Raw genomic sequence first — 25,056 nt, forward strand, 5'->3', positions numbered from 1 at the left:
ACCCCCAAGGAACCCGCCCCCATGCTCGTGGAAGCGCGCATGCGCTCTTGAGCACCTAGGGCACCTCCAGGCTGGTCAGACCCGCTGCCCAGGCCAGGCCACGGAAACCCCCCTGGTGCCGCGGGGAATACAGACAAAAGGAAATCGGAAGTCAAAATTAGTTAGAAGTGGGCGCGAGATTTCGGGCTTGTTTCCCCCTAATCCTCCTAGCTTGGAAGTTGGACTTTCAAGCGAAGGCAAGTTTTCTGAAATGACCTCTTCGGGCCCCTCCTCGCGCAGGCTGTCCTCGCCTGCAGCCGCAGAGCCGCTTCCGGCCGGCCAGCCGTCCCTGGGAACGGCGAGGCCACAGCAGGCCAGGGAAGCCTGGGGCCCGCAGAAGAGCGCCGTTAGCAAGGGGCAGCGTTTTTGTTTTGCTTCTGGTTTTCCTTTAACCGTGCAACCCAACCAGAATCCCTTGGAAAGTTAAGGTGATCCCAAAAGACAGGGACTTTTTTTTCCCCCTAAACAGATAGATCTAAATTCTTAAGGCAAGTGACCCGGCCGGGCAAGACGTGATGGCGAAGGTGGATGGGGAGGGCATCCTGATTTTAGGCCGCTAAGTCAGAAAGCTGCAGCCCCCCCCCGCACCCCATCTTCATTTAACTACCGTACACCTTCTCAAAAGGAGGGGGGAGGCAACAAAGACAAATTTTCAGCTGTGCTCAGGGTGGTGGCGGGGCTCAGGGGTCCTAACATGTTTCCCTACCGAAACATCCCGAGGACCCCGAGGGGCCGCGGGCCTCCGGCACCTCAGGGCAGAGCTCTTCCGGTCGGACTCAGGCCTGACATCTCTCCGGGGAAGAAACTAGTCACGACTCCCATCCCTCGCGCCCTCTCCGCCTGCCTCTCAGGCTTCTGCTTGGGCTCCCTTTCCAAGCAAGTGTTTGCCCCCAGCTTTCGACTCAACTTCCAGAAGAGTCTCGAACCCCAGCTTTGACACACACACACACACACACACACACACACACACACTCACACCTTCCCCGGCCCTGGCGGCCGCAGAGCTAGAGAGCAGGCGCGAGGCTGGGCTGCTGCCCCGGGAGCCGGAGGCCAGGGCGGACACAAACAGGGCTCTGGGAGTGATAAGAAAATGGAGAATACTGTATTTGCTTTAGAAAGTTTTTACATATAGATAAACACGCAGTTAAGATAACAGTAAAAGCGCCCTACGGGAGTGAACGAGGCCTCCAAAGCGGCTAGGAAAAACTTGAATAGCTTTTGCATAAGAATACTACGGTCTCACTCTTTGCTTTCGCGAGCTACAGGGTCCCTCTCTCGCCTTAACCCTGGCCAGTTCACCAAGCCTCGACTGCTAGGTCGACGCCGGGAAACCCCCCCCCCCAAAGAAAGAGGTGAGTGAGCAGGGAAGGAGGAAGGAGAGAGGAGGGAGAGGAGAAAAAGCAGGTATCATATACAAGCAATTTCTACACATATATTACAAACTGGGAAAATGACCGATCATTAAGATATACATAATTCATATAAAATTTTGAAATAAAAATAAAAATCTGTTACAGTCATAACTATTCTTTTTCCACATTTATAACCAGTACCCACACAGGCAGTGACAGAGTGGAGAGGAAAAGGTGCTTAAGAAGAAAATGATTGTCTGCTGAACAAAAAACAGAGGATCGCATCCTGTTTGACCAATACTTGGACTTAAAAACAGAGAGAAAAAGCTAAAGGAGAACAGAGCAACAGAAGGAAGAAACATTTGCTATTTCTCTCAAGGAGTTTTTTTTTTTTTCATTCTTTTTTTTCTTTCTTTCTTTCCTTTAAAAAAAAAAACAAATTCAGAATGGAGAGGTCAGATTTTTTTTTTCTTTTTGTCTGTTTGCTTTTGTCGTCTTGTCGCGGTGGTGGTGGTTTTTTGTATAGTCGACTCTTTAAATCATTTTAAACTAGAGAGAATATTTTCCCAGATACAAATAAATCGTCATGCAGGTGGGGTGCCGGGTCCGTGGGAACCAAAAGGAGAAGCCGTGCTTGTCCTAGAAAGTATACAATTGTCACCTCTTTTACGTTCTCAGCCCGCAACATCAGCGTTTGTGGCTGTCTTTTGGCGTCGCGGTCCTTTGGGGTGGCCGTGATGGTAGGTGGGGGGTTGTTGATGGTTTGAGGTTAATTATTTTTCTTGTTTTTTTTTTTAAATATATTTTTTTTGGCTGGGGTGGGAGCGTGTATGGACTCGTGTGTGTATGTGGCTGTGTATCCTGATTTCGGTTTGTTCTAGGGATGGAGAAGAGAAGGAAGGGGAGCGAGGCTGGAAGGAGGAGGGGAAGGCAGAGGGGGAGGAGGGGAGGAGGAGGAGGAGGAGGAGGAGGAGGAGGAGGAGGAGGAGGAGGAGGAGGGCGGCCTTGGCTATCATACATCACATTCCGAGTCGCTGGAGGTTACCGAGAGGATCGAGGTGCCGGTGTCCGCGCGCTCCGTCAGGCTGGACACACTGGTGGTCGGGCTGGCTGCCGTGGACGGCGACTCTGCCGAGCCGTGTGTGGGGCAGCCGGGCTCGGCCAGCGAGCGCATGCCGCTCGGTCCGATGGCCTGGTGCTGGAGCCTGCGGGAAAGAGAGAGCCGTGCCCGCCCTGACTCCAGGGCCCGCCACCCTGCTCCCCTCGCTCGCACCGTGGGGAGCCTGGCCCGGCTGGGCCGGCACTCCCCTGCCTCCGCGGCCTTCCACGTCGCGCGTGCCCCTAGCCACGGCCCCACGGCTGAGCCCAGGGTTCTTCCTGGCACCCAGCTGCCCACTGAGTGCCGCAGACACTTCCTAACGAAGTCCGAGCTCCCGGCTCCTTGGTCCTGAGAAGCGGTCCAGTTAGGGACGGCCTCAGAGGAGAGGTAGAGCCAACCCCGGGCCAGGCCAGTGCCTGCAGGGAACTGAGCAGGCGGCAAAGGCCGCCGACCAGCAGACAGCGGGGAAGAGCTGTGCCTTTCCGCAACCCGCCAGGCTCGGAGAGTCAGGGATTCCACAGAACCGTCTGCCACGGCTTTCTCAAACACACACCCAGAGCTGTGGGGGTCCTCCCCGCAGCCGCCGCCGCTCTGCCTTCTGAATCCCTACGCAGAGGGCGCAGAACACGGGGAAGAGAAAACAGGGGAGCTGGAAGGTAAAAGATGGGGAAGAGGAAGAAGAAAGAAAGGGGAAGAAAGACAAGGCAGGGAAAAAGACAGACTGTCTCTTTCTGGGTGAAGCAGTTACCTGAACCTAGTGTCTCACCACAAGGAAGCCTTTCCCTGGTCCTGGGCGCTCCCCCCATCTGGCGAAAAGTGGCCTCCGCAGGCAGAGAGCGAGGGAAGTGGCTCAGACCCCGGCCACTTAAACCCACCACACCCCAAGACTCCAGCCACCAGCATCTGTCAGCAGCTGAGGCCCCTGCTCCTGGCAGTGTCCCAGGCCTAGCGCCGTTCAAACTGAGCAAAGCTCTGTTATCAGAGCTTTTGCTCAATTCTCCCACTCCTTTCTCCCTTCCCTTTGGACTCATCTTCTCTCGCCCCTCTCCTTTTTCTCCTTACTTTCTCCCAGCCTGGCTTCTTAAATCAGATACACCAGAACCAAAACAACTTTGTGACTTTGTGACCAACTTATCTGTAACAGAACGGCACCTGGGGGGTTGCCTCCGGACTAAGTGCACCAAAGGGCTGGATGCTGCTTAAATGAGGATACAGGGAGCCTTAGTGGCTGAAGAGCAGCGGGAGCAAACACACTGTGTGTGTGTGTGTGTGTGTGTGTGTGTGTGTGTGTGTGTGTGTGTACACTGAACACACGAGGCCTCTTCGCTCGCAGCCCACAGCTGCCTCTCCTGTTAAGGGTCAGGAAAGAAGCTCCGTGGACGGTGGTCCTGGGCCTTCTCCCCTCTCTGGCGAGAGCCCTGGGTCCACTTTCCCCCCTTTGAGGCTTGGGTTCCTCTCAGCCTTCCCCGGCCTCTGACGATGCACAGAAATAAGGAGACAGCAAGCAGTGCTGTTTTCCCCTCCCAGCCGCAGAGCTGGGGTCAGGGCTGAAGCAGAGCTGCGAGGGAGCTAAGGCCCAGAGACCGGCCCGGTGGGTGGAGGACGCCCGAGGCCCACTCACACAGTTCCGCCCTGATAAAAGCCGCTCTGGGCAAAGCCGGCTGCAAGCCCACGGCCGGCCCGGGTTCCAGGGCAGCCAGAAACTTTCCCCAACTCCCCAGAGGGTGCCGGCGTCTCCAGCGCGGGGTCAGCCGCCGCCGCTCGGCCCCGGTCGCCCGCGGCTCGCCCTGTCTCCCCTTCCCCGGCCCCGGAGGCCGCGGCCCGGCCGCCGTCCCCGCCACTGACCTGTTCTTGGCCGCCGCGGCGCGGTCGCGCTGTCGCCGGTTCTTAAACCAGTTGCCTACTTGTGTGGGGGTGAGGCCGGTGGCCTGGGCCAGTTCGCGTTTCTTGCTGGGGTTGGGGTAGGGGTCCTGGAGGTACCACTCCCGCAGCAGGCTCCGAGTCCGCTCCTTGAAGCAATGCGTCTTCTGCTCGCCGTCCCAGATGGTGCGCGGCAGCGGGAACTTCTTGCGCACGCGGTACTTGTCCACGGGGCCGAGCGGGCGTCCGCGCAGCTTCTCGGCCTCCTGGTAGTGCGCCTCGAGCCACATGGCCTGCAGCTTGCCGTGCGACTCCTTGGTGAACTTGTGGTTCTCCAGGATGTGGTAGAGGTCGCGGAAGTTGCCCGTGTGGAAGGCGACGACGGCGCGCGCGCGCAGGATCGACTCGTGTTTGTTGATGGCCTCGCACGCCCCGGGGGCCACGGGCAGGGACCAGAGGAAGCGGCCCAGCCGCTCGATGTCGCCCGTCTCCTCCAGCGTCTCGCAGACGCTGGCCACCTGCTCCGCCGAGAAGTTGAGGGTGGGCAGCTGGAACATGGACAACTCTTCCGGAGGGGCCCTGGAGCCGCCGCCGCCGCCGCCCGCTCCGCCAGCACCGCCGCCGCCCGCACGGGTCCCGCCGCCGCCGCCGCCGCCGCCCGGGCCGCCGCCGCCCGCACCGCTCCCGCCGCCGCTACTCGCCACAAGTAGGGAGCAGTGCTGAGAATCGGCGAAGTTTGGCAACAAGAAGTGGGAGGAATAGAGGTCTAGGGGGGAGCGGAAGACCATGGACCGACCTGAGAGGAGAGGAGAAAATTCAGGGAAAGGAAGAGAGAGGGGAGGAAGAGGAGGAGAGGGGCGCCGAGGACCAGGAGGAGGGAGAGGAGAGGGGGGAGGAGGAGATGGAGAGGAGGGGGGAGCAGAAGGAGGGGGAGGAGGAAGGACGCGAGGGACACCCACACCCCGCACACATCCACATACACACACACCCGCGCAGCCACATAGAGAGGGAGGAAGGAGAGCGGCCCGGTGCGCGCGCGCAGAGAGAGAACCCGAGGCAGATAGAGAGAGGGAGAGGGAGAGGGAGAGGGAGAGAGAGAGAGAGAGAGAGAGAGAGAGAGAGAGAGAGAGGAGAGCGAGAGCCAACCACCGCCGAGTCAAGATTCAGCGATTCCACAGCAATCGCCCTAATGACAACAGCCTCATAATATCTCCCCTAAATCCACAGTGAGTGCAGCATTGAAACATTTTGTTTCGCTTTTCTATTGGTCTGTGACGTGTCGTTGTGTCGTTGCCACGGCAACCACTGCCAATCACTGTCAGCCCTGCCAATCAATACCGAGAACGTAAGGACGGTTTTACCACTTAGCCGGAGGGGGGGGGGGAGGAGGAGAAGAAGGAGGGAGAAGAGGGTGAAACAGAATTTTTAAAAAATCTTTGCAACTCTTAATATCCTCTCTCTCTCTCTCTCTCTCTCTCTCTCTCTCTCTCTCTCTCTCTCTCTCCTTTTCTCTTCTCTTGCTCAAAGAAGCTGATCCAAAAATTCGAAAAGGAACAGGCCTAGGAGAAGTTGAGTGGGATAGGCAATTAGTTCCAGGAGTGTTTTGGGGTCAGGGAGAGGCTGCCGGCCTCGGAGCGGCAGACAGCCTGTCTGAGGAGAGGCTGCGGGCCAGGTGGCCCGGCAAGGTCTGCACGCGGTATCTCAACCGCCTCTTTCTGCCTGTGTGAGCGCTGAGAGTGGTCAGGAAGAAAGGAGAGAGGAGATCACGAGGCCCATTGCACACTCATTCCCAGCAAGCCGCTGGGGGAGCCTAGGTTTGGGAGACGGAACCTGGTACCTGGAGTTTGCAGCCAGGACGGAGAGAGCATGAAGCTGTGAGGACTTCCCTGGTCAGTTGGCATTGGACTACATCCCCAGCTCCTTCAGCACGGTGCTGCTCCCAACCAAGGATCGGCGAGCCCCTCCGTTACCGTGTATTTTTAGACAGTGGAAACAACATTGCACCGTCTCCTAAAGCAACCCCATTCTTTGTTCCCCGTCCCCAGATTTCAGCTGCCTCCCACAGTGGTGGAGAAGCAACAGGAGCCCAGAAACCTAGGAACTCTCTGGCCTCTGGGAAGTCTGGTGGATGCCCACTTTTCCTGCATCCAGGGTCACAACCCCTTGGGTCTGCTCAACATCCCCAGAAAGATACAGAAACTTTAGAGGCCACCAGGAGTAAGCACCCAAGGCCCGAGAGTTCGGTGTCTGCTCATAAGGTAAACAACTATAACAAACAACTAGAGCCGGGGTTTTCTTTACGTAAGGTAGTATGGTAACCCTGAAACAGATCCCCCCCCCAAAGAATGCAGAGGGCCTCCTGCCTGCAGCCCCCACAGCCCCCACAGCCCCCACCCACGGGCATTTACTTCTTAGGTAGGTTGCTCGTGAGAAGTTGTAGTCTGCATCTCAGAGTCCAGGCTTCCTTTGTGAGCCTTCTGTAACTATGGAAGTGTGATTTACCCGGATTTGTCCGGGTCAGAGACATCTTTCCCTACGCACTGTGTATATTTAGACAGGATTCGGGTTGGTGTTAAAAAGTGTATATGTTGAATGGATTCACACACAGTAGCCGACAATGCCCACATTGTCGGCCCATGTACAACGCGTATTGAAACGCAGCGCCCAGACTTCAACTAATCTGCCCTCAATAAAGCTGAAATAATTATCCTAAGCTGCCTTTCCAGAAGAAAAAATCATTGAGGAATTCAAAACTTTTTTTTTTTTTTAAGATCTTTTCTACATTCCGATGCAGATCTGGGGGCTCGGCGCCGGGTACACACCACTCTGGAGCTCTCAGTGAGGGAGGAGTGAGAAAAGAGGTTCTGGGGGAATTCAAATGTGAACCTAACCGGAGGCCGGAGCTAAAATGGTCGCAGGCCCTAAACCTCAAGCCCGGGTCTTTCCTAGGCCTCGATCCGGCCGTGCCAGGTTTTGAAGAGCAAACCCGCTTTGAGGGCGACACCGAGGGTTTGGGTTGGGCTTGGGGACTACACTGGCTCTTCAGCTGGAGGCAGGTGGGAGACCTGAACCCGCCGACCAGGACGGGGAAACTGTGTTCCCCTAAAAGGTGGCTCCCTCGAGCCCCGCTTTGACGGCCTCCCTCTCTCCACGCTCCTTCCCTTGCCCGGGAGTCCTCTCCTCCTCAGCTGCGAAGCTCTGGGCGGTCGCTCCTTGCGGGACCAGAAAGGGCCCAAAGGTTGGGACACAAAAACAGACACTTCATCCTTTCTTCCCGACCCCTTTCTCTCGTAGGGGAAGGATTATAGGCTGAAAGGTGGGCGGGAGAAGGGGCAGGAGGAGGAAGCGGGGGAGGCAGGAATGAAAAAGGGGAGGGGAGTGGGTATTGTGCCGCGTGGAGGGGGAGAATTCCTACGGGTGGGTTTCCGAATATTGTGTTCAACTTTTTGAAAGCAGCTCGTGACCCCGAAACTGCATCCCCCCGGAGCCGGGGACCCAGGCGCCAGGCGGGCGGGTGAACCCGGCGGGTCCCTCCCAATCTCCGCAGCCCCCCGCCTCCGAGTGGGGGGGACCCGGGCCTGGAGGGAGGCTGGGCAGGTGCCGCGGGCCGTGCCGAAAGCGCTGAAATCGAAAACCCTCGCCACTCCAGAAGAATCGAGGCAAAGGGATCACGGGCGCTGCTCGGGCATAGCCCCGCGCTCCGGCCAGCGCCGGCTCGCTCGTGGGCCCGCCGGGCTCGGCGGCCGGGTGGCAGGCACGCCCGGGGCGCGCCGAGCCGGGAGGAGGGCGCAGGCGAGGGGGCCGCAGCCGCCCCGGCCGGCCGCGGGAGAGCCTCTCCGCCGAGCTGGGCTCCGCGCCGCCCTCCGAGCCCGCCTCCAGGCCACGGCGCCGCCAGCCTCTCCGCGGCTCAGGCCGGAAGCGCTGAGCTGCCTCCCCGAAGCCGGTAAGTCGAGAGTCCCGAGAGCAGGGCGGAGAGGCGGGGCGGGTGGTCCCCGATGCTTAGCGGAGCCCAGGATCCCGCTGAGGCTCTGCGGGGTCTCGATCTAAAGGCTTGGGGTGTGTGCGTTTGCGGGGCCGGGTGGGGTGGGGGGGCCGTGGACCTCTGGAGTTTCTCCGAATTCCCGTGCTCTGGGCGTTGGGGAGAGGGGCTGGGGCAGAGGACCCGGGCTGCCCTCCTCGCCGGTCTAGGGCGGGTGGTGCGAGGGCAGGGGACTGTGCCCGGGGCGCTTCCAGAATGGATGGGACGCTGAGGGCCGCCCGCACCCGGGTTCTCCCGGGGCTGCAAAACCCGAGGGATCACCTTGGAGGGCCTCAAGACTTCCCTCTCTATCTCGCCTCTCAGACTCAAGGACCGGGAATTTGCTGTGCCTACGGCTTCGGTACCCACAGAGGTCACCTGCACAGACAAATTTGCCGCCACCCTTTAATCCTGTCCTGCCGGCTCGGGGGTGGGGTGGGGTCAGAGTTCAGTTGGCGTGGGGTGGGGGAAAGGGGAGCGTTTGGATGGGTAGTGTTCTACCGTGCTCTGCCCGGGCATTTATTTACAGACGTCAGCTCCAACCCTAGCACTGAGGACCTCTCAGTCCGGTCGGGGGGCTTTGCGGGAACCACACTCCTTGCTTTGGATTACAGGGAGAGCCAAGGGTTTCGCGGGTCTGCGGGAGAGTGCGCCCCAGAAGGCCTGGGACGGCTACCCCCGGGGTCGCCTGGCTCAACCCGGAACAGTCGACCCAAACGGTCAGGAAGGTTGGTCCAGGGGGAAACGCCTCTTCCGGGCTCTCTGGGACGTCGGAAGAAGGAGATGGCTGGGTAGCGGGTGGTCTGGGCCTCCCCGCAAGCTGCAAAAGAAGGAGCTTGGCGCAGGCCGCCAGGGAGGGCGTAGGGGAGCGCAGTACTCGGGCTGGGAGGCCTAGAAGCCCTTCAAGGACCCCCGATTATTTTCTTTTGAACAACAACAACAACAACAACTGCTCCCCCTCCCCCTTAGCTCCCCTCCTTTCCTTAGCCTCTGCGGACCCGGGCTTCAAGCAATTGTCGTTCAGGACAGTAAACACAGCTCAGTTGCCTCAACTTTCCCGGTGCATAAAAGTTCCTGGCGTGAGGGGAAATTTGAATATTTGATCAGCCTCTTTGAGTGACCCTCATTAGCCTGGCGCCCTGCTAAGGCCCCACCATTGCGAGAAAGCTGCTAGGCCCGGCATTTGTTCGCCTTGTTAGCGCTGCTTAATGAAGCCGCCCCGACGCCTCAAAGGAGGCCTCTGGGGCCGGCAGCGCGCACCTCTCGGCACCCCGCTCTGCCTAATGAGCCCCGCCGCCCGCTAAAGGCCCTTCCACCCCCCACATCCTTAAACAAGAGAGGTTTGGCTCTGTCTAGGACCTGAACACCTCCCACCGCCAGGCCCGGGAGGGTGGGCACAACCCCAGCCTAGCTGGCTGCACAGTGCTGTAGTCCCAAGAGAAAGGAGCCCGGTACTTGGGGGAGTGAGAGCTACAGTGGTTGTACCAAGGGGAAGGAGAGAGGTGGGTTTTACAGCCTTCGGATCTAGCTCATCCCTCTGTACCATGAACTTTCCCCCACAGGGCCAGCTGTAAATCAATTAACCACTCCACTTCCTAAAAGGTGCGTCTGGACTAGAGTTGGAGGGGCAGAAGGGCAGACACACAGGGGAGGGTCAGCTTTCCACCCCTCTTCCTCAAATTCCTTCTGCCTCATCTCACCAGGAGGCCTCACCCTTCTTTCAACCAACCTTCCCGCAACTAGAACCCCTGGGTCTAGTCTGTATTTGAGAAAGAGTGGACAGGTTCAGCTACCAAACCGCCACGGCTCGCACACACCTCCTCCAGAGCCCAAACAGTGAAATGATGTAACGGTTGGCACTGATGAAACCAGGGTACTACAGCCTGACTTAAAGGCTCACACTTGCCTTCACACTGTCCCTTCCCCGGCTCTCTTCAATCGTGTTTCTAGCCCAGGAGAGGCCTAAAGAAGGCATTCCAAAGAAGGCCACTCTCCTTGGGCAACACTGGAATCAAAACAAGCCTGGAGAAGAGAGGGAAAATTCTGGAAGAAAGGAGAGTGGAGACAGCCATCCACTGTGACAATCATCTACTCCTTTCCTCCTCTTCTTGGGCCAAGGAACATGTTAACCAGTTAATATAAGAAAACATTAGAAATTTCCCTCCACTCCTCAGAAAGAGCTGACTTGTCTTCCTGCCCGCTCTCCTCCATTATCCTTTCTCCTGGACAATTGGAGCTTAAGGTCCCCTTTCACGTCCTCCTTGTGCACCTAGTTCTTGGGTCTTTACACAACTGAGTTTGGGGAGCAGGGAGCTCACAGTTCTCCGCTGGGATCTTCTGGAAGCCCCTCTCCACAGGTTCCCCCCCTCCCCAACACTGGTCAAGGTGAGATTTCTAACCCCAGGACCCCATTCAATGCCAGCGTTCAACTACTGTTGAAGGCCAGTGTAGGCCCCAGATAGAAGCGCCTCAGAGTCAGTCTATCTGACCTGCCCCTCCTCCCTTCCCTCCTTCCATTCAGCTCCACTCCCGTGCCCAGCCCCTTTTCCATTCCAAGACCCCCTAAACCAAGCCCAGGCAGAAACTCGACGAGGATCAGCTCTGAGCTGGGAAACGGTAGTGCCAGGTCATGATCTAAAGGGCAAAGCAGGGGCTGAAAAAAAGTCAGGGGTGGGTGCTTTTGGCGAGAAGGGAGAACCGAAATGGAGAGTAGAATTCGGTTGTGTGTGGGGTGGGTGGGGGCAACGGCTGCTTAGGGGAGGGGGGCGAAAGGAGGAGGCTGGGAGTCCGCGGGCATTGGGTCGGGGCAGTAGGGACCTCAGGCGTTGGCGTGGGGGGCGAGATCCGGAGGAGAGGGGAGGGGTGGCGGGGGGGGTCGGAGGAGCGCGCGGGGCGGAGGGGTGTGGGGCTCTTTAAGAGCCACAGGGCTGGCAGGAGAGGCGCGCGGCCCGGTGCCGGTAGCGCACTGACCCCGAAGGGGATTTAGCGGGAAGGGAGAGGCCGGGTTGTGGGGGCTTTGTCCGGGGGCGCTCAGAGGGTCCGAGGCACAAGAATGAGGAGCGGCTGCAGCGTGAAAGGCTGCGACGAGCGGCCGCGCCGCTGCTCTTGACTTCTGAGCAGGGCTCAGCGGGGCCTGCTCCGGCTGCAACCGCCCCGAGGGCGCCAGCCCTGAGCGCCGGCTTCCCGAGCTCGAGCCCCTGGCCTCCCGGACGAGGGGCATGCGGCGGGAGCCGACCCCGAAGTGGCGGGTCCTCTGGCCTCAAGCCCCCTCTTGGAACCTACAGCCTCGCGACCCCAGCGCGCGGCGCGGGGTTGCTAGTCTAACCGGCTGCGCCCGGCGAAGCCAGAGACTTTTCTTTTCCAAACTTGGGTGTTTGCTTTCGTGCGTGTCCACCTGGAGCAGATCTGGAGCTGCCCGACCCCAGACTGAGTCGCAACAGGTGGCTGGGTGAGTCTGTTTCGAGAATTCTCCGTACACCGTCGGCTCCTCCCTGACCCCTTCCCTTTCCCCTCCCTCTTTCCCCCTAGGCGGGTCCGAGCTCGCTGGGCTCCTCCCGCCGGTGCGGCCGCGGGTGGGGGGGCGGCGGGTACCCGCGCCCTACTGGGGGTGGGTCTCTGGCTCCGGGTTCCAGGTTAGTAGACCCTGTGAAGTTCCGCCCAGTGGTACCCTGGAGTCCCGACCACCGATCAGTACTCTCAGCTCCTCGCGCGGCAGACCCAAGAGGGGGGCAGCGGCAGAGCGCGCGGCAGACCCTCGGGAGCTGAACCGGCGGGAAGGGGGTCGGGGTGCCCTGACCGCGGTCTCGGCAGAAAGGGTAAAGGTTACAGCGGAAAAGGAGCTCTGGTCCTCTTTGTGAGAGGCGCGAGGGCCCGCCTGGAGGGTTGTGCGCCGGCGGCACAAAGCCGGCCAGGGGAGTGGTCTACAACCCAGGGTAGTGCTGGGGGGTGGGGGGGGTGAAGAGGCCGGGGTTGGGGGCAAAGAAAGGCAAAGCCGAGAGATCCAGGACGTCAGAGAGAAAAGTCCGAAAATGTCCTTAATGCGCGCCTAGAGCAGATGCGCGCTCGGGGGCGCACATTCGCTCTCCTCTCCTCTCCTCCTCTCTCTCTCTCCCCCCCTCCACACACGCGCACACACATACACACACACACACACACACACACACACACACGCGCGCGCGCGCGCACACACAGGTAGCTCCCACACTCTGTGTTGGTCGTGCGGAACCCATCGCACACAGTGAAGCCACCTTGCCCCACACCCCACCCCTAACCCCGCCGGTCCAAAGGCGCACCACCCGCGCCAGGGTCGGGGGAGCTGGGATGACCCCCGCCGCTACTAGGGTAGGGGACCAGGAAGGCTCTTACCTGCGGAAAGGTAAGAGAAGCCGGGAGAGTGCAGCAGCGGCGGATAAATATTCATTAGGAAGTGGAAGTCCTTTCAAAGGGCTCTGCGCGCGCGCTCTCGCTCCGAGCTCTCTCTCCCTCCCCCTGTCCTCCAGGAAGACTCTCCCCTCCTCTAGCTATCTCAACGCACCCCCCCCCCCCCTTCCTGCGAAATACCGGGTGGATCCTAGGCTAGCTAACCTGCTGGGAAGCGCGAGCTGCGGCAGCGCCTCTAGAGCTAGCTGTATGCTTTCGCTCCCGGGGCGCGCGTTCTCCCCATCCTCTCCCCTCCCTCCTTTCGCCCAGCCCCTCACCCCTCCTAAATTACTACATCATTAGCCTTATTGGGGGGGGGGAGTAACGGAGCAGCCAGACGCACCTCTCCACGGAAGGGTGAATAGTTGGTGCCCCGCGGTGCACCCCCAACTCCATCTCCACCTCATCCTCACCCATCTGCACATCCTCACCCAGTCTTGCTTCTTTTTCTTCCCTCTCTGCATCTCCACCTCCACCCTGGTGTCAACCCAACTCCTCCAGCAGCCCTCCCACCCCGCCGCCGCCAATCCGGATCACAGATTGGGCCTGGAGTGAGATGGCAAGGCAGTAAGTAGGTCCGAAGGTCCCGTGTGTAGAGGTCAGAACTCCTCCCTGCCGTGGGGATGGGGTGGTTATCAGGATCTCCTTCACCCGCGCAGGTTTCCCTCCTGAACCTGCGAGGGCACGCAACAGCTTAGACCTCTGAATCAGATCTCTGGGGCGAACATTAAGAACTTCAGCCCTACAGATCTCAGGGCCCGGAGCCTGACCCTTTCACCGGGCCTTGGGGGCTGCTCGAGGGTGGGGGGGGGCGGTGGCTGCCCTCAGTGCCAACTAGGAAACACCCACAGGCCGACAGCCGGACTGGCGTCGGTCCTTAGGGACACACCACCTGAAGTTAATACCAAGTCATCTTCAATCACGGGGAAAAAAACATCCTCTGGAAGATTCCGTGTAACCACTTCCAATCGCACGAGGACACGTGCGCGTACACCCTTCCCGGCGCGCTCCCCGCGCCTGCTCGCCGGCTCTAGGGTGGGCGAGTGGGACTGCGGCTGCCCAGGCCGGGGGAGAGAGGTCGCGGAGGAATACAGCGCCTCCGGCTGTTTAGAAAGCCGTGGTCACAGTTTTCACTACTATGCCTCTGCTATCCAGGCCCTTAGGTCCCTCTAGGGACCCTGAGAAGTGGCTTGGCCCCAGGGTGCCTAAGGGAGACTGTGACTCTAGCTCTGGCTCTCCCGCTGGGAGCTTAAAGTTGGGGTGAGGGCCAGAGGAGGAGCCGAGGGGGCGGGCCCTGCAAGTTTGCAATTGTAAATGTTGTTGCTCTAGGGGTGCCAGCAAGGAGAGTTTCGCCCCCTAACGCTCCCCTAACGCTCGGGGTGCTGGCCTAAAGGCTCCCTGAGGTTAGGTACCTACGGGGCCTTTGCTCCCTCCCAGCCCCAAGGCGACACTGGGACGAAGGTGGCCGGGAGGCCAGCTGATGTCTAAGGTCTTAAGACTTCACTTTGCCTCCCGTTTTGGCTATTTGGAGCTGCAGTCTACAGGTCCAGAGGCTGGTGAGATGGAAGACAGTCGCTTCTTCTTGTAAACACTTACTACTTGTTAGGGTATATGAAGGGGTGGGGAAAGCCTAGGGCCCCTAGAACTGGGGAACTTAGCAACCTTACAGCCCGCCCAAAGTCCGGAACTACCATTGTACCCACCTCCTCTCTTCAACGCAGATCTCTGGGGTCGCGCCCTATCTGGTATTCTGGTATTCACAGAAGGATTTTGCGCACAGCAATTGTTCGAGAACACACGTAGGAGAATTACAGGAACCCTAACAGCAGAAGTGGAGGAATAAAGGCTTGTTCAAGGCATGGGTCCAATACGTAGGTACACACCCAGTTGTCCAAATGCAGACAAAAGCGACGGTGCCCACATGGAGTGACCCCAGACAGGCACACAGATGTACAGGAAGCCAGGGAGAATGGGCTCAACTAGAAGGCAACACTTCCTGTAAGAGGTACATTGACCCTGGAGGAGGAAACTTTGTTGAATCTTCGGCATGAAAAGTTTCAGGCCACTTTCTGAAGACCAAGGAATCATCCTCCCAGAGTCTGCTTTAGGACTCTCCTACCTGCTCTGTTGGAGACTCCCAGAAGAGGGCAACACAGGAAAGATTCTCCTTCATCGGTTATTTCGGTTGGCTTTTTCATCCTCTGCCTGGGAGACTGTGCTCTGGAGTAGAGCTTGAACAGATAGCCCAGAAGGCCTCCACCAGACAACAGGAGACTTAATTTTCAATGGGGACATTTCATTTCTAAGAACGTTTCCAGATATGGAAAAGCCATTTTGTGCCCTTTTTGCTTTTCTCCTCTGAGACCTAAAGAAAAACAACTGTAGCCCTCCCCAACCCCGTGTACATCAAATAAATCTGCAAGGAATATGCTACACCAAGCTGAATTATTTATTTGAGTAATTTCCTTTTGCGGAATACTGAGAGGTCTTCGACCACTGCTCCTCTATTCCAGACAGAGATTGAGGTGCTGGCGTGGGTCAGAGTGTACCAACAGGGCTGCCCACAGCTGTTCTGGGGCTAGTAAGTGTGCTGGCTTGTTCTCTCTGACACCTCCTTTGCCTGTTGAGTCCTGGGGAACAGTCCCAGACAATGGCAGGGACTTTCCAGAGAAATGGTGCCTTTCCCCACATCACCTTATTTTCCAACTTGTCCTCTTGAATGCATTTTCTGAGCCTCTCCCTCTGAAAGCAGTAGGGGTGAGTCTTGGACCATTTCTTTAAAAGAATGGCAAGAAAGAGGGAGAAAAGAAGGGATGAAGAGAGTGGAGGGGAGTGCTAGCTCTTGGGCCAAGAAGTCCAATAACTACTCTTCAAGGAGCAAGAGAGAGAAAGAGAGAGTTGTAAAGTGACTCCCCAATACTGCTGCAGGCCAAACTGCAACAGGCACACTGATCCCCTGAAGAGATGTAGGGGTGTGGCTAGGGAAGAATTTTCTCCTCTTTTTCTCCCTTTCACTTTCCCAAGACACATTTAGTTCCTAGACATTTTAGTGAATTTGTTCTTGTCTGTATTTTGAACAATAAATTGTGAAAATCACTTTAGAGTTTATGTAATCTTACTCTTCCGTTAGGAGGGCAGTTTCTTCCAAAGCTATTTTTCTCCAGGTCTTCTTTTCTCTTGCTTCGAAATGCGAATCACCTGCTGATGCACCTCAGGAAGAGACCTCGACCAAAATAGTGAAATGAGTAAGGTCTCGTCATCCACAGATCCACGGTGTAACTTTTGTTCCTTCTAGCTAAAACTCAGAACACAAAGAGATGAGCTTCTGGCCACCCGACGTTCTCTACCCTTCTGGGTAGTTTAGAAAATTTCTCGCAACGAATCACAGCATTTTAGAGTTGGGAATGTTTGCCCTGATTTTCCAGTCTGAACAATTTTTTTTTAATTCCAGCTTTTTAAAAAAAATGTTTATGTGGAGTTAGCTAGGACACTTGTAACACTTGCCTCCCAAGGAGAGAGCAACTGTTTCCTCATAACCCCCAAGGCTCCACGTACTGCACAGGACATAATTTACTTTTCTTTCTTATTCTTGTGCCTTCTGCCCAGGGCGCAGAACCAGGGCCCTCGGAGGCTGGTGGCCTCTTCGATAGCACGCATAATTGTTAGGCTTTTGTTATTGTTCCTTGAGAAGTTCTCCCGTATATGTCAATGCATAGGCGTGTATGTTTTCCTAGGTAGGTTGCCCATGCTTTTTCAACAAACGCTTGTGCTTACATGAAGCGAACCATTTCTACTGCCCAGGGCAAAGGTCTGATCATCTTTGTGGGTCTAGAGTTATCACAGGGTAGTGTGTGTGTGTGTGTGTGTGTGTGTGTGTGTGTGTGTGTGTGATATGACAGTCATTACCTTCAACCGTGAATTAAAATAACCAGATACCCCTTTAATCCTTTCCGCAACAGTGTCATCGCTCCGGAGACGTCACCTCACCTCCTAAGGTGTCCTCACTCCTAGAGGGCCCGGGCTCTCTGCCGCAGCCCAACACTGGGCTCAGAAAGGAGGTACTCCGACGGTGGGGGGAAAATCCCATACATTTTTAACTACAGTGATTACTAAATTAATAGCAGGCACCAAGACAGATGTCAAAACGTCTTGAAAATGTTTATCTGTGAATAATTGAGAAGGTAGTGGGACGCATTATCTGATTGTGTAATGAAATATGTATGAGGAACAGCTGTTTGCACCAGCCCCTTCCCGCCGCCGCCTTAGCCGGGGCCCTTCCCTCGCCGGTGGAGGCCTCGGGGAAGTTGTGCGCCTAGTTTCTTCCTCCTGGAAGTTCGCTCCGCTCTTCCCGGACGGCTCGCACCGCGGTGGCTGCGGGGAGCCCCGGAGTGGCCGGGTTCCCGCCCGTCCACCCGCTCTCCTCCCAGCCTTGGCCGGTCGGCGTCCCTTCGCCGGGCGAGGCTTCCCGCCTGCAGGTCTGGCCGTCGCGCCCTCGGGCCTGGCTGCCCGCCGGGTCTCCGTGGACGCCGGGGGGCGGCGGCCGGGAGCCCCGGGCCTCGGCGGGGTGGGTCTGGGGTCAGCGCGGGGTGACCGGGCTGGGGGGGGGTCGGGCTTTGTTTCCCTCCCGGGCCACGCTGCACACTTCCTCCCCGCCCCCAGCGAGCCTCCGCTGGGCCGCCGCGCTCCGGCTCCGCAGGAAGCGGAGGGGACCGAGGGGCTCCCGGGGTCTTCCTGGAGCCGGGGGGCGCGGGGCGCACCGAGCAGGGGAGGTGGCCGGGACGGCTCGGGGCCAGGACCCGCGCTCAGACGGCCGCACGTGGCGCTTCGGACGCGGCCAGGAAGAGGGGACAACCGTGGGGATGGACAGAAGGATCCCACGTGGGACCCCTTCAGGCCTGGGCCTTGAAGGCCGCGTCAGTCGGCCGTGCGCACACCCCCGGTGGCCCCTGCAGGTACCCTGTCCCCCTCACGCCTCGCAGGGCGCCACGCAGGGCGACGGGGCCGTGTCCCCGGCGCCGCCTGGCGCCCCCAGCCGGACCGCAGGCCCGCCTGCCCGGCCCGGGGCCTTCCCCATCCTCAGGACCCCGGGATCTCCTCCCAGGCGCCCCGAAAGGCTCACCTCTCGGCCGCCGGCCGCCCTGCTCCTTCCAGAACCACCGGCCCTGACCACTCGCGGGGTCCAGCCTTGTGCGTCGCGACCTCCCAAAGGCCCGGCTTCCTCGCAGGCTCCCTCTGCGGACTCGCGGTCGAGACGCGCTTGGCCGTTATTTCCCAAGCTTCAACCCATTTTGCCTAATCCCTTATGTTTTATTTTAATCCTACACGTTACAGTTAATCTGCAATGATACCGCTTCGGATGAACCTGTTGCATACGAGGCCCTGCAATTTGTAACCTTGGAAACTGTTTTAAATAAAGATTATAACAGTGGCGTCAATGGTGTTTATTCTCTGCGCAGGGGGGCGCGTAGAGGACTCGGCAGCTCCTCGGCCGCCGGGACGGAGTTTCCAAGGAAGGCAGAGGAGAGGGGGCTGAGGGGCGAAGCAGCGGCCTGGGGAAGCCCCAGCGGCTCGGGTCTCCGGGCTTGGCATCTTTGGAATTCTGGGGAGAGGGGAAGGGCTTACAAACCGCACAAAACTCGGTGAACTTGAACCACTAGGTATCCCGATTTTGCATTCAGCCGGGCCCTGCGCGCCCTGAGTGCTGAAGGGCCAAGGGCAGAGAAGGACCGAATTGCAACTCGTGGTTTCTTCTGGTAAACAAGCCCGCAGCCACAGCAGCAACAAGAACTGCGTGTTCGGGGGGGGGGGGGGGACGCAAAAAAAAAAAATTAAACATAATTCCTTTTATTTATCTATTGCTTTTATACCATTAAAATATTTTTGGTTACGTTTTATAAAATAGCATCCACTCTGATTATTACCTGCCATATCGGCTGTATTCAGCACAGCAAAATTACAATTAAGAAAAAAAAGCACATCTTATATATTGTATCTGTCAAGATATGTTACAATTTCCATTAACAAAAAAACACATTATTCTTGTTGAAGAAGCTATGAAGTATATCTTTCATGAGCTCTTTATTAATAATCATGGTTGTCAAGAAGAATTAAATATGCACAGATTGTAGCTGTAAAGGAAATATTAGATGCACAGAATAAAATGTACAGTGGGATTGAGGCATAACTATTTTTCTTTTTAAAATAAAAATTTTACTGAGATGAAAAAAAAAACCTGAGCTATTAAGCGTACTTAAAAGATGGCTTTGTTGGTTTAATTATACTGTAGTTATTTTATAAATATGTTTCAAAGGAAGCTTGCCATATTGCATGTCAATGAGGGCTGTAAAGAAAAGCTCACAAAAGCTAATGCATACCAAATACCAAATTTTAGTCATTAGCATTCCTATTTATTACAAACTAAAGGAACCTATTAACAGATGAGAATTTCTATTTAGCTAGCATTACAATGTTTGGCCATTAAAATAAAAAGGGCAAAGTATATACATTATTTTTTTCCCCTTGGGACTATACATTCTGTTTGCCTAGACGCTCGCGGGTAGACTGGGAGATGTTTCTGATTGGGGGACAGGATTCTACAGTGGGAACAGGCCAGAGGGCCCACAACCCCTACTTTTGGTTATGGAGCTTAATGCTATTCATTTGGAAGCTAGAACAGTGCAGGGCTGAAACCTTGCATCATGCTGAGAGCTGCAGAGTAACCACAGCCCTTGAGGGGCCTTTTGTCTTTAATTTGTGTCATGAGCATATGCAAATTATTAATTGTTTCTCCTCTGGGTGAGAGGATGGATGGTGATGGCAATGTTGCTTTTGTTTGGATATTAGAATTCCCTTCAGGGCTCCCTAGACTTGGGTACTTCTCCCAATGCAGAGCCCCTTGGTAGGAAATCCCACTGCTTCTACTGTATCATAATTCTAGAAAGGCTCACATATAGGTTTGTGCCATTTTAGAAAACAGTTTTTGAGTGTACATGGCTCTTCTTCTCTCTGGAAGTAAGTGGGTGATACATGTGTTTTGAACAGCTGTCTGAAAGGAAAGTTTTTCCAGCCATTCTTATTTTTAAAAACTTTAAAGATCATATTCTTAAAATTTAGGCAAAAGTTTTAAATCTGCTATTTGGGCAGGAAAATAAGTACATCTTACAAAATTGAAGTGAAACATTCAAAATAATAAGAGAGGGCTATTTTGAATTCTATTAGGTAAAGATTTTTTAGTAAACACATTAATGGTTTTCCAAGCTTTTCAAATCCTACACTTTTCAAGTGAGCTAAAACCATGATTTCTTCTGGATTATAATTCATTTTGGGCACAAAGTCTTCTGCCTGCTTAGGAGACTTCTTCCATTAAAAAAGGTTGACAATTTGCTTTAAGACACTTCTCTGAAAGGCCATATGAAAAACAGCAGATCTTAGAAGAAAGGAACGGAATTCCCAAAAGAAAGAAGGGAAGAAAAGAACATTATCAGCGGCCGCCATTATTATTTGTAAACCTTCTGGAGCACCTTTGTTTTCAACGGAGAAAGTAGTGGTGTGTAGTTGCTGAAGTGGGCACAGCCGCGCAGCCACCTGAGCAGAGAGAAAAGAGAGCGGGGCTGATCCCTGTCCAAACTTCCCCTACAGGAACCGTGCAAGTCCCCTCGCCGTACTGAGGAAACCTGGCTGCTTTGAGGTTGGAAGACCCCAAACCGAATGGAAACTGTCTCATGTCTACCCCATTCTGTCTGTGTGAGGTGTCACCCATATATCTCTAAGGCATACTTGATACAGAGGTTGGGGAAATGGCTTCTTGTACCTAAGTGCAGCCTGAAGAGTGACACTTGACAGCAAAGGGCAGAGCTACACAGTTGTTTTGGCTAATTCAGCCTCCTCCAACACTTCCTGATTTCTCCCCTACTCAGGGTGTGCCCAAATAATCCAGATGGCTACCTATATGCCTCTCCCCAAGTGCATTTTCCTATTGTACACTGAATGTAAATATCACCAGCATCCACAAAGACTGTTTTCCATGTATTTAAACCCAAATGGTTTAAATCTCTCTGTGTGTGGAAGATAACCCGGGTTACACTAGCCTTAAATCTCATTTCAAAGACCTGATTAGGAGAGACCAACTCAGTGATGAAGAGATAGAATAGGTTTCTTTCTTTTTTTTTTTTTTTCAGGGCACTGGCATTTGTTGGTGGGAGGACAGGTACAGTAGAAGACAGAGACGCCCTGCTGTGAACAAACAGGAGTCCAGCATAGGAGAAATCTCAAATGGCTTTCCTGGAAGAGGTGGAGCTTGACCTGGACACGGAAGGTCCAGTTTGAGTCTAAATGCTAAGAAATACAGTCCAAAAGAGAAGCTGGTGTCCAGTTAAGCCATAAAATGACATCTGACCTAAGGTAGGCAAATAAGTGTTTATTCAAACAATTGAGTAAATGAGCCAATGACACTAAAAAACAAAAAAGACAAAAAACCAAACAAACCTTAAAATTCCTCTGAACGTTTTGCCTTGGGGCTGACCTGGCCGGTCTATTAGCCTAATGGTCGCTTACTTACCTCTCTTTCACTTCAATGTTAATGTTTGGGATCCCTCCCCAGAGGCCAACCAGATATGTTTATCCTGGGTGTGTTGGCCTATACTTGTGATCCTCAAGCATGAGGGTCAGCATTTCAAGGTCAACTTTGGCTACATAGCAAGTTCAAGGCCAGCCTGGATAGCATGAGACCATGTCTCAAAAGAGAAATCTCCAGATGGAAAAACTGAAAGCAGAAAAAATGAATAATCGTGGCAAGATGAGACATCTACACCTCTCCTGATTTCCTTTTTGAATATGTTCATATGCTATTGTGAGTCTTTGATTCTGAGACACAATCCCACACTGGGACACAGCAGGCACTGGCTGTTCAGAAAAGCACTTTACTTGAGTAAAGAAAGCCATAGATAGTACAGCAAATCTTCCCCCTAAACAGGACATTTCATCTATCATTTCTCTTTGCAGGATCTTTCCACTTGGCTGTGACCTTCACCTTCACCTTCACCTCCAGAGCCCTCTCTTTCCCTTCCTTCCTTTCCTTCTCCCCCGCCCCCCTTTTCCTTAAACAAGCCACTGTTTCTGCCCAAACTAAGCATGGAAGTCAACAAGTTGAGAGCAATTCAATTTCAATAATAAACAGATATCTTTTGGGCGTCCAGGACTGAAGCAAAGCCTTTCCATGGGAAGTATTAATTCAAAGGGAGGAAACAGCAGGGTCATGAAGGGCTCTACAATGAGTGTGAAAGAGGAACCTGCCCAGCCACTCCTACAGGTACCGACCCTCCGAGTTCATCCAAGGGAAGCGTGCTTTCCCAAGAGCCTGTGTTTTCCTGGTTGTAAAATGTGTTCAGCGCAAATACATGGTTGGAATGCAGACTATGACAGTGTGATGAGGGAAGTTCGTCCCTTGCCACATTCAGGACAGAGTCCAGGAAGGGCTCCATTCCTCAGCATTGCTCTCACAACTGACCCCGATTTGTGCAGGCACCAAGCACACATGCTCGGCCTGTTTACAAGGTCATCCAACTCAGGCTGCTCTGGGAGTCTAGGTACAAAGGAGGAAGTAGGTATCGGGTGACCTTGTGTGTAGGTGTTGGAGGGGAGGAAGGAGTCTACAGAGATTAGGAAATGAAGAGGGGCTGCAATCTCATTTTAATGAGTTTCTTATTTCCCTGGATAATTGTCCCGAGAACATGATCTTTCTTTTCCATTTGCTTCCTTGCAGTGATCTGTGGAGAATAACCAAGCTGAGGAGGAAGAGCATACAGGCCCAAGCAGAATTCTGAAGGAATTTCTGGAAGTTCCAATCCCAAACCACATAAGGACTAAGTATTGACCAGTCACAATGAATGAAACAAAAACTGAGATCATCACTCAAATCTTTTCTCTGAATGAGGGACTAAAATGTTAGGTCAGGAGTGTTTGAGGTGAGAGCAGCATTCACTGACTCCCTCCTTCAACCACCTGGATTACACTACAAGGAGAGCTAGATTAAAAGGAGGTAGAATTCTTAGAATTTGCAAAAATATGCTGGGCAAGAAAAGCCCAGAAAACCTGCCTCAGAGACAGTCAGTTCTGTCCACATATAAAAGAAAGGCACGGACAGGGCTAAAGGGGCTCTTAAGCCCAACCTGGAGGAATCCCAGCCCTGGTGTCCTCAGGTCTCCAGCTCTCTGCAGCCATATAGACATATGTCAGTATGGCTGAAAAGCAACGTCTATGAAGTTTAACAGCTTTCTGGTGTAACTTCTGAGAGGGCTGATTGCTTATTCATGTGGAAGCAAGGCGCCCAGTTCATTTTGCCTGTTTTTGCCACTCTTTGTTGTTTTGGGGAGTGTTATGGTAGCTGCAAATGGCTTCTCAGGTGACATTTGCTGACATTCAGTGAAGTACATTTATCAGCATTCACTAGCTCACCTCCACACATGCAATCCATTTTGTTTTGTTCTTCATAGCAACCTCCTTCCCGACACTCGTGCCCTGAAAATGATAAATGGCAAGGTGGCGTATTTCTCAAGCTGCACTCAAATGTCACTGTGAAAAATCTTTAATGGACTAAGTGTAGCTTTTCACGTTACGACTTGTCAGGTACTGAGAAATTCTAGAGTTTCTCCTTAATCCACAAGTCATTGGAACCACACATCTGCAGGTAGAGACTAATTACAAGCTGTACCAGTCAGAGCTGGGCAAGCAGAGACCAAGGAGAAAACATTTGCTATCAGTTAATTCTTTATTACTATCATCATCATCATCATTATTATTATTCTTGTTCCATTTTGCTACTTCTTTTTCTACTCAGAGAATATGCCAGGTATGAGCAATCTGCTAGTCTAATTAATTGAGTGACAGCCCCTAACTAGCTCTCCATGCAGGCTCACACTCTCCATATATACTAAGCTTTCTCCATAATACTTTTCATCATTTCCTCCAAGACTCAAAATCACGTAGGCTTCTCCCCTCCAAAATATCTGACTCTGAATCATAATCCTGGTGCCTCCGGGTTGGCCAGAATGGAGTAGTTGAGAGGTACCTGAGATGTGTCCCTTCTCCTGTCCCTCATCAGAGCACATGGCCATCTAGGGGAGCCAAGAGACTCACATCACCACCTAATAAGCCTGCATTCTCTTCCCCTATTGCACGCCTGGACAGGACCATGCCACATTTACAATGGTGGCCTACACACTTCCACTAAGCCTTGCTCCCTCTGGTTTTACCTCTTTGAATGGACTCAGCTCACAGCTTTGCCCAAGGGCAAATCAACCCATAGTTCATTGTCTGTGGTTTCAGTGTTTTTTGCCCCTGCTTCCCAATCTACATGTTGAAACCTCATCACTGATATGATAGTGTTAATGGATGGATTTTCTAGAGTGCTATCAGCTCATGCAGGTGGGCTGTTATGAAGGAGCTTCAGAGAGACATCTTGGCCCTTCCACAATGTAAGCTAGAAAGTGGGCTCTCACCAGTACTGACTCTTGACCTTTGATTTCCTGCTTCTAGAACTGTTTGGAATAAAATTCTCCTTTTAAAAGAAACTATCCAGCTTGCATTTTTATTTATTTTATTTTTTAAGAAAGGATCTCATGAAGACCAGACTAGCTCCAAACTTCCTATGTAGGTAGAGATGATCCTGAGTTTCTGCCCTTCCCACTTCGACCTTCCCATCACTGGAATTATAAGTATGTGCTAACATGTTCAGGCTATGCCCTGCTGAAGATTGGACCCATGGTGTGTGGGTCCATCTGAACCACATGCTAGCCCCTTAGTGTATTTTGTTATAGCAGCCCAAATGGACTGAGGCATCACCATAGTCGGGAGAATTGACTGATTTGTACATGTCTATATTGTATCCTAATGAATGCACCATAATCAATTCATATTGATTCTGTAGTCAATGTTTAAAGGTCAAAGAGTGGGGGAGGGAGAATTCTGAGTCCAAGAAAAAGAATTGTATTACTCAAAACTCTACCTGTCGTGGTTGTCATGGGCCAGATACTAACGGCTGGAAGATTTTTGTTAGGCTCTACCACTGAGCTGTACCCACCACCCGCCTCCCCCATTTAACATCATCCTTGGCCTTCTCCCTTCTATTTGTCCCCCTGTCTCTTTACATCAGTTATTGTCTCCTCTGTCTTTAGCCCTTTGGGACCCACTTAATAAGCGCAGAGCTTTGGTCATGTAGAGACTTAGCAGTATAATACTTGTAATCATCTAAAATCCATAGACCCAATCTGTTT

At 54.1% G+C, this 25,056-nt stretch overlaps 1 protein-coding gene and 1 long non-coding RNA gene across 3 annotated transcripts; one reads left to right on the plus strand and one right to left on the minus strand.

The window, feature by feature from the left end:
* Window positions 1-1,818: 1,818 nt before the first annotated feature.
* On the minus strand, window positions 1,819-13,306 carry Six3 (SIX homeobox 3). Of its 2 annotated transcripts, none has more exons than XM_060363437.1 (3): window positions 13,131-13,306; window positions 4,336-5,146; window positions 1,819-2,596 (listed from the first exon to the last, which is right to left on the minus strand). In XM_060363437.1, the coding sequence occupies exons 1-3, from the start codon at window positions 13,249-13,251 to the stop codon at window positions 2,404-2,406; spliced, it is 1,125 nt and encodes a 374-aa protein (XP_060219420.1). In that variant the 5' UTR covers window positions 13,252-13,306; the 3' UTR covers window positions 1,819-2,403. The 2 variants fall into 2 exon arrangements, with proteins under 2 accessions (XP_060219420.1, XP_060219424.1); XM_060363441.1 differs by lacking the exon at window positions 13,131-13,306 and adding an exon at window positions 12,734-12,931.
* Window positions 7,838-24,324, plus strand: LOC132646276 (uncharacterized). Its single transcript, XR_009584394.1, has 4 exons — window positions 7,838-8,293; window positions 20,965-21,187; window positions 21,788-22,094; window positions 22,548-24,324. It is a non-coding gene; the product is annotated as an uncharacterized LOC132646276 (long non-coding RNA).
* Window positions 24,325-25,056: the final 732 nt, after the last annotated feature.

This window comes from Meriones unguiculatus, chromosome 1 (genome assembly GCF_030254825.1).
Source record: "Meriones unguiculatus strain TT.TT164.6M chromosome 1, Bangor_MerUng_6.1, whole genome shotgun sequence".
NCBI classification, from domain to species: domain Eukaryota; kingdom Metazoa; phylum Chordata; class Mammalia; order Rodentia; family Muridae; genus Meriones; species Meriones unguiculatus.